The 9,346-nt window shown below is 39.7% G+C and overlaps 1 protein-coding gene across 10 annotated transcripts in view; it reads right to left on the bottom strand.

The window, feature by feature from the left end:
• The window catches only part of AMBRA1 (autophagy and beclin 1 regulator 1), a 175,838-nt gene that overhangs the window by 143,379 nt on the left and 23,113 nt on the right, over positions 1-9,346 (bottom strand). For 9 of the 10 annotated variants that reach the window (XR_003424931.2, XM_027072772.2, XM_027072774.2 and 6 more), the window contains exons 2-4: positions 1,119-1,372; positions 662-720; positions 1-162 (exon numbers count right to left, since the gene is read on the bottom strand). The exon at positions 1-162 is cut by the window's left edge and continues 22 nt beyond it. Coding sequence is in view for 9 of the 10 variants with exons in the window: in XM_027072772.2 (XP_026928573.1) it covers positions 1-162; positions 662-720; positions 1,119-1,253 (356 nt within the window). In the remaining variant the exon portion in view is untranslated. Of the gene's footprint in view, positions 163-661; positions 721-1,118; positions 1,373-8,413; positions 8,482-9,346 lie in introns of those variants that run through there. The other variant, XM_027072773.2, reaches the window with a different exon arrangement.

Here is a 9,346-nt window from a genome sequence, read left to right as displayed (position 1 = left end):
TCCCCATCCAGGCAGCCAGAAGCAATAAGGCCTGAGATGGTGGGATGAAAAGTGACACACCACGGAGTGCGGCGGTGTCCAATCAGAGAATGAACACACTTGCCAGTCTTCACCTCCGTAATATAGATGTTATGGTTCACGTGGGTGGAGGCCAACAGAGTCCTAGAGAATTGAAGAGTAGGACGTGAATGTGAAGCACACAGGAGGGTAACCAACCTTCTCAGTTCTGGACAATTGGCTTTGGAATATTCTCCACCCTAGCGTGAAAAAACTACACCTCAGGCATTACAAACAACCGAAATATTCTGATCTTTGAAAGCTCTGGCTTCTCCACACATCCCCTTCAGAGAATATTTTTTTCCAGGTAGGAAAATGATCACTCCATCAGTGGCCTATATCACACAGGCAAAGGATTGTAATTGAGAAACTTCCCAAGTTTTGATCCTCAATGTCTGTTGTTTCCTTTGCTTATTCCTATTATTTCTATGGATAGCACAGCTCATCTACCTTCTTTCCCCTTCTGATACACTGGCAAAGCTCTATTCAAGCAATGTTTCAAAGAACCCTTAGGGCTGTAACTTGGAAGACCAAGCTAGACCAAATATACATAAAGCAATGCTATCACAAGTCTTAGGTTAAGTTATAGGTAAGTACTAGGTACCTGTCTGGGCTGAAGGCCAGTAAGAATGTAGAGCGTGGACTATCAGGCAGTTCTACTCTCTGAAAAACAAACCAAAAAAAAAAAAAAAAAATTAAAACACATTATTTATAAACTATGACCCACTCTATCTCAAAAGCACATGAACCACAGTAGATCAGTATTCAGTATAAGCTGAAACACTGGAAACAGTGATCAAAGTCACAAATTGAAAGAGAAATCCAAATTACCTTTAAGAAAAATGTCTAGTTCTAAAGACAAAAGATATTTCTAGCCCATGAATTCTTCCAAATTTATTTTTAAAACTCTGTAGGTTAGATCTATCAATTCTCTCATACAAAATAAATGGTATCCCAACTCTACATAATTAGCCCATTCTAAAACCCCACTCTACTGTCCTAAAAATCTTACCCCATTCTACCCCTAAAAATCTTATGTCAAAAATATCCATTGTTCCCACCTTGCCTTCCCATTTCATCCACCGGGTTTTATCTTCCACCAGCTCCTGCAGAAGCCGCTGAGCTCCAAAGGCCCGAGTGCCCCGTTCTCGCCCCCAGAGTATCCGGACAGCATTCTTCTCTGGAACAACCTTCATGGCGTTCAGTAGCCACTGTCACACCAGGCACAGGAAGTGAAGGAGCAAGCAATAGCTCCGCAAGCTGATGCAGCTAAATTGAGGCCATTCAGGTCCTTGTAAGTTGTCTTCATGGAAATCTAAAGGATGGACATTAAATTAAAGAATATCTATTCTGCAATCAGAGAAGCTTCCCACTGAAAACATGATTCTAGCTCAAAGAGGAAAGTTTTGTGTTTTAATTTAATGACACTTTCTCAGGAAAAGACCCCTCTCCCAGAACTTTTTTTCCAAAAATATTTCATCCTTAAATTCCTTTCATATCATCAATAGATCAGCCTTATATCTAAAGAATAAGCCATTCTCTAAAGCAGTTACTCTGTTATTATTTTATCAGATAAGAACTTTTGTTACACATAAAAATAAATAAGGTCTAAAACCCTGTCAAAAACAAAAAACAAAACACAGCACCTGCCCTCCCCTTCTGGGCCACACTGCCTCCTTAGTCACCAGCTTCTTCCCCCCCCCCCGCCTTATCACTTGGGCAGCCTCCAAACCAAAGAACAGGTAACCAATTCTAAAAGGCTATTTATTACTTGAGGGCTGGTTCTTATGCAGCAGCCTCAACTCATCTCCTCCCTAAAAGCATGTGCATAAGGACTACTTTGGGGGTATCTTTCTCACTCTCCTTTTCTCTTTTCCACAAAAGTTCCAGAGTAGTACAGAGAGGAGGAAACAGAAGAAAAAAATTTCAGTCCCTTTTTCTCATCCACCACAAGCCATAAGGGCATAAAACTATCACCACCAAAAAAAAAAAAAAAAAAAAAAAAGGTCAACTAGCAGCAAAATATATATACACATGCGCAACAAAGAATTGTGGCTCCTCTATACAATGGAATATGCAGTCCAATAAAATGGCATTTCAGAAGAATACATGTAAAATGTTATTCACTGTAGCACTGTTTCTTCAAATGTTATGGAACATTTCAAATGTGCAGAAAAGTTGAAAAAACAGTACAATAAACACAGTATTCACCAGTTAAAACTCAAGAACTGTTAACATTTGGTCACATTTGCTTTATCTGTCTCTATGGACACACTATATATGTGTTGTTTTATTTTTTTCTGCACCATTTCATCAGGCATCAATATGCTTTAACCCTAACTACCTTACTGTGCATCTGCAGGGAATAAGGACGTTTGACTTCATAACCACAATACCATTAGGTACACTGATTATCACCTAATACTCAGTCCTCATTCAAATGTCCCCAACTGTTTAAAAATGTCTTTAATAGTTGCCTTAAAAAAAAAAAAGAAATCCAATCAAAACTCAAGCAATTAGTTTGGATGTTATATCTCCTTAGTTTCTTTTATTCTAGAATGGCCTCCAAATTTTGCTTTGGTTGGTTTTACCTTTACTTATTCACAAGCTTTTTAAAATCCCAGGACAGGTACCTGGAGACTGTCTTACATCCTAGTTTTGTCTGATTGTTTCTTCACAGTGCCATTTAGCTTACCTCTCTATCCCTCACATTTACTATAAATAGAAGGTTAGATCTAAAACACTGATTAGATTTAGGTGAAGTATTTTTGGCTCCTGCTTCACAGGTGATAGTATCTATGTATCACCCTCCCAAGCCCCACCCCCTGCTACAATGAAGCCTATCAGGTGGCACATATCCTCAGACTGTCTGAGTTGGTGGGACTTGGAAAATTATGTGATCATTTGGCAAAATATGACCACTTGGTTGAGTTTGTAACTGCCAGAGCTCTCTTTATAAAGGTACATCCCTCCCCTTTATAATCAGCCATCTGTGGTTAATATTTGGCCTCAACTGAATATCCTGTTCCTTCTCAACTTTTTGCTTAATGATTTAGCAGTCACTAATGATTCCTTCTTGAATTATTTCCTTTAGGAGCTGAAAAAAATGTAGATTCTCAAATTCCATCATTATTTCTACATTTACTAGCTGGCATTGCTTTGGAAAGAACTTTTCCTTAATAACTGAAGCACAGCAAATCCTTTTTATTTTCCCCTTTAATTACTACTTCTGTCTTATTGTTTGTAACAGCAAAAAACTGGGGACAACTAAAGTGTCGATGTAAAAAGGGGACTGGATGACTAATCTACAGTAAGGAAGATTCTCTGGGTACTGATAACAAGAAATCTCCAAAATAAAATATTGCTAATAGGGGTGAAAAAGCAAAGTACAAAACAATATGCATAGCAATGCAACTTTTTGAATAAGAGAAGAAATTAATGGCCACTCGTTAGGGACTAAAGGGAAAGAATGAATGGAGATAAATATGGAAATAAGACTTCTCAAATGTTTTCATTTTGTGTCACTTTTATTTTTGAAATGCATTACCTATTCAAAAAATTTTTAAGTGTATTTATTTATTTTTGAGAGACAGAGAGAAAGAGAGAGAGACAGAGCAGGGGAGGGGCAGAGAGAGAATCCCAAGTAGGCTCTGAGCTGTCAGAGCCCAATGAGGAGCTTGAACTCACAAACTGCGAAATCATGACCTAAACTGAAATCAAGAGTCGGACACTTAACCAACTGACTGAGCCACCCAGGTGCCTCAAAAATCTATTTTTAAAATTCTTTTTCTTAATGTTTATTTATTTTGAGAGAGAGAGAGAGAAAAGAGAGCTCGTGAGCAGGGGAGGGGCAGAGGGAAAAGGGAAGAGAGAATCCCAAGCAAGATCCACACTGTCAGCTCGACCTCACAAACCATGAGATCATGGCCTGAGCCAAAATCAAGAATCAGACACTCAACCAACTGTGCCACCCAGGGGCCTCCAAAATTTATTTTTAAAATATTTAATGACATGAAAAAATACAGTGAAAAAAGCAGAATAGAAAATTACACATATAGTATGATCCCTATTTTGTTAAAAAAAAAAAAAGATCTTGGAGAACAGTGATACAAAAGAAATATATAAAAAAAATACTAACCAGGGCACCTGGGGAGCTCAGTCAGTTGAGCATCTGACTTCAGCTCAGGTCTCACAGCTCAGTTCATGGGTTTAAGCCCCACATCGGGCTTGCTGCTGTCAACACAGAGCCCACTTTGGATCCTCTGTCCCCCTCTCTCTCTGCCCCTCCCCTGTTCATGCACTATCTCTCCTTCTCAAAAATAAATAAACATTAAAAAAAAAAAAAATACTAGGGCGCCTAGGTGGCTCAGTTGGTTAAGCACCCAACTTCCACTCAGGTCGCGATCTCACAGTTGGTGGGTTCGATCCCCGCATCAGGCTCTGTGCTGACAGCCTGGAGCCTGCGTCGGATTCTGTGTCTCCCTCTCTCTGCCCTCCCCTCCTCACACTCTCTCTTTCTCTCTCTCTCTCTCAAAAATAAATAAACATTAAAAAAAAAACAACTAACCATGCTTGTCTTTAGGTGGTGGGACTATAAGTGACTTAGTAACTAGAAGAGGTAATGTTCTCTTCAGTTTTTAAATTTAAAAAGTAATAAATGCTTATTGTAAAAATGAAACAACAATGGGCTTTTTACATTTCACAAATGGCTGCAATATGAAAAGTATACAACTAGACGTATCCAAACACAGACAGAAGGGAAAATATTTATAGCCTGTGCTGAAAGGAGTTTTCTCCCTGGCATATTAAAATGTAAAAAGCCAGAAAGACTCTACAGAAAGACACAACTCCAAGTTCCTAGATGGATACAGCAGAGTTCCCTAAGGAGTGATGAAGGAACAAACTCTAGCTTATATCCTCACGGGACAGCTCTCATCCCTCATTAGTGCACGATATAAATATGTACACACTGAACATGTCAACATTCTGCAGGCCAACCTCCTGAATAAACTAAGGATGAAGTAACTGGAAGAAAATAATCTACCTGGTGACCCTAACAACTCACGGTTTAGTACCAAAAGTCTGGAAGTTAAACCGCCACACAGCTGAATAATTATTAACCAGGAAGGTGCCAGAAATACAGTTCCCATTAGTTCATCTTAATCCTTTACTGAGTCTAATTTTTTTTTTTTTTTTGAGCCTATAATTCTTTTACCTAATACAGAGAAGTTCAGAAGGAATGAATTTTGGGGCACCTGGGTGGTTCAGCTGGTTAAGCATCCAACTTCTGCTCAGGTCCTGATCTCACCATTCATGAGTTTGAGCCCTGCATCAGGCTCTACAATGACAGCTCAGAGCCGAGGGCCTTCTTCGGATTCTGTGTCTCCCTCTCTCTCTGCCTCTCCCCTGCTGGCTCTCTCTCTCTCTCTCTCTCCCTCTCAAAAATAAACATTAAAAAAAAATTTTTAATGAGTTTTGAGGGGCCCTTGTCTTAAGAGTGTGACATAAAACTACTTTCACAGAAATACATTTAAACCATTTATAATCTTGAGGCACCTGTGTGGCTCAGTCAGTTAAGCATCTGACTCTTGATTTCAGCTCAGGTCATGATCTTGCGGGTTAGTGAGATCGAGCCCTGCATTGGGCCCTGCACTGACAGCATGAAGCCTCCTTGGGATTCTCTCTCTCCTTCTTTCTCTCTCTGTCCCTCCCCAACGCACACGCAAACGTTCTCTCTCTCAGAATAAATACACTTTAAAAATTAGATAAGTAAACCATTTACAATCTTATAATGTGGTAAAAATAGCAGCAGTCCAATTCATACCAAAAAAATCTGACCTTCTGAACCTGTGTGACTCAAGAGGAAGAAAATATAGGTCACAAGCATCGTATGATTCAGAAAACTGTGATATGACCTGAAGTTCCTACAGGAATCGGAAGAGGAAAGAGCTACTACAAATACCAGTTATCAAGAAAACTAAAAACTCAAGTCTGAGCTTACCAAAGAGCTTATCTATCAATTCCCAAGGACCCAGACACACTAAAAGTTCAAACAAGAGAAAGCTGGACTGATGCCAGAAGTCAAAGGGCCTGAAACAATTGCACGGTCCCTCTTTTGTCTGAAGAAAAATATTTGCTCTGTTTCTTGAAAAGGATAAGAGACTTCCACTCCTTACAGCTACCTGAGAAGAGACTTTACTTTGTTCTCTATAAGGAACAAAAGGAGCTAAATCAGACTGAAGCCAGACAGGCCCTGTTGCTGAGGAGGAAGTGCCAGTCAAGTGTGTTTTTCATTCCTCTTTTTAAAAAGGAGGAAGAAACAAGTTTCCCAATCTGTCCCTTAAAGCAGGCTGAGACAAAGGGTGCCAAGAATAGTCTTTGTGATGCCATTACACAGTCCCCAGAATCAATTCTCCGTCCCCCAAAGCCTTATGCAAGGAGAACCAGAAGGACACACAGAAATGTGTACAAACCCCACCCCCCATGACATGACTGATCACTCAAAAAAGATGGGAAGATAACCCACCTTTAAAGACTTTCTCTTCTTAAATCTAGGACATAATTGCATTTAACAACTACTGACAAAAATCACCTATAGAGTATGCCACAACCCAGTGGGAACTAAAAGTTAGATTTAAAGGTTCCCCTAGCAATTTGACTAATGCCAGAAACTTTACTCCACCTTCTCCCTAGAGGACTTCAGGTAAGTTACTTAACCTCCCTGAGACTCAGTTTCCTTCTTTGTAAAACAGGAATGGCAATATTTGCTTCATCAGGTTGTGGTGAGGCTCCAACACAGAAAGACTGGTGGAGTGTCAAAACTGTTGCTGTTACTGCTGCCACTAGTACTGAATACTCCTCAGGGTTCACCGTGGTCTCCTTCGCCAAACAATACAGCCAACTAAAACCCCAGAGACCCAAGATGCCACCATTCCCAAGAGTAGCAGATTTTTCTAAGAAATACTTCAAAGGCTATTACCAAACAACAAAGTAAAAAGTACTCAGGAAAATAAAGGATATTTGTGTGGCAAAAATAATTAAATGAGATATGAGCTACCTCTACAAAAGTCAAGTCAATTAAAAAACAACCAGGGATACCTGGGTGGCTAAGTCAATTGAGTGTCTCTCGATTTCGGCTTGGGTCATGATTCCAGAATTGCGGGATCCAGCCCTGTGTTGGGCTCTGTGCTGAGTGTGCAGCCTGCTTAAGATTCTCTCTCTCTTTCCCTCTGCCCCTCTCTCCCACTTGTTCTCTCCTTCTCCCTCTCTCTCTCTCTCTCTTACACACAAACACACACTCACTCTCTCTAATAAAAATAAAAATAAGAACAGAACTAACTCAGAACTGTATCTGCAACCTGGCTAAAAATTCAGACCCAAAATCCTACCTTCCAACAGCATTCCAGGAGTGTGAATCAGAAAACTAACAGACCTCAAAGGGGCTGTTAAAATGAGTCCAATCACCTCATTTCTTGAGTATCTGCATCTCTCTCCACTGCACTAAGTAGGCAGTCTAGGAGTCCAATCAACTGTGTAATACCAACACACATTCCATAACACAGAGGATCCATCCCAAGGTTAATTCTCTCAAGAAAAAAAAAAGTTCTTTAAATACTAAATCTAGGACTACTTGCATAAGTAAAGCTCTCCCAACAACTGGAAAATTAGCAACAGAATGTCAGGCCTTTAATTAGAGGCCTAAAAGTGGCCGAGTACTCTTTAGAAACTCCACGTAGGTGGAAATATACAGTTTTCTACAATTGGCAGCTTTGTTTTCATTAATAGGACTTTTTACAAGACATTTTAGGATACTTCAAATGACACACTATAGGATCCAAATCCAAAATCCAAAATGTGAGTGCCACAGCCAGCAACCAGACTAGAATACTTCCACACAGCCCTGCCTGACTCCTAGACTAGACTGAGCTTAGAGGTGGGCAAGAAAGTTCAGGGAGAGCATCACCAATCTAGAACAGGTAGACACAGGTAACACATTCTGAAGGCAAGCACACCTGGAAGCAGAAAAACTTCATCTATTACCTGAATTGTGTAGTACTATGTATGGACTTCTAAAAGATATCCTAGGGGCAGGGCACCTGGGGTAGCTCAGTCAGTTAAGATCCAACTCTTAATTTCGGCTCAGGTCGTGATCAAGCCCTGAGCAGGGCTCCACACTGAGTGTGGAGCCAACCAGGGATTCTCTCTCTCCCTCTCTCTCTGCCTCTCCCCAGCTTGCATACATATATTGCATGCCTGCTCTCTCAAAATTAATAAACATTAAAACAAAATAAATAAAATACATGAAATAAAATAAAATAGAATAGAATAAAATAGAATAAAGATATCTTAGGGGTACCTGGATAGCTCAGTCAGTTTAAGCATCCGACTCTTGATCTTGGCTCAGGTCTTGATCTCAGGGTCATGGAGCATACTTAAAAATAAATAAATACATAAAATGCATAAATACTAAAAAATAAAAGATACCCTAGAATATGCCAAAGTGATAAATGTGGTTAAATCCAGATAGAGAAATTTTAAGTAATTTTTTAATCCATAATTTCTAAATAAGAGCTGGCCTGGTATAGCGGTATATGGGCCCTGCAATCAGACTGGCCAACTGAATCCCAGCTCTGTCATTTTCTTGGCAAAAGAAGGTTTCTTGAAACAGTTACTGAACCAGCCTATACTTCAGTTTCCTCGTCTATAAAATGTGACCACTGAGAGTAGGTATAATAATAGGGTTACCATGAAGATTAAAAGATTTACCAAATGAAAAGTGCTCACTATTCTAGAATGCCAATGCTTGTACTAGAATGATAATTTCATTCCATAATGAAGAATTAAAATTAAAATAGCAGTAAGAGGGGCACCTGGGTGGCTCAGTCAGTTAAGCGTCCGAGTCTTGATTTTGGCTCAGGTGATGATCTCAGAGTTTGTGAGCTCGAGCCCTGCATAAGGCTCTGTGCTGACAGTGCAGAGCCTGCTTGGGGTTCTGTCTCCCTCTCTCTCTGCCCCTCCCCTGCTTGCTCTCTATCTCTCTCAAAATAAATAAAAGCAAATGTTAAAATAGCAGTAAGAAAAAATTTTTAAATCAGATAAATGAAATTTAATACAAATTCTCTTAGGCAAAATGAAACTGTCCACTGTAGCAGTCTCCAAACCATTTCATATAAAAGATCTGAGTACTGACATCTTTAAAAAAATAAAGCTACAAGGTAATGGTTAAAATAACAATACCCAACACTCTCAGAGTGCTTTTCATGTCCCAGGAACTGTTCTTCGCACTTTA

Source organism: Acinonyx jubatus, chromosome D1 (genome assembly GCF_027475565.1).
Source record: "Acinonyx jubatus isolate Ajub_Pintada_27869175 chromosome D1, VMU_Ajub_asm_v1.0, whole genome shotgun sequence".
Classification (NCBI taxonomy): Eukaryota; Metazoa; Chordata; class Mammalia; order Carnivora; family Felidae; genus Acinonyx; species Acinonyx jubatus.
The sequence above is the reverse complement of the archived record's forward strand: the minus strand, read 5'-3'. Positions and strand labels throughout refer to the sequence as shown.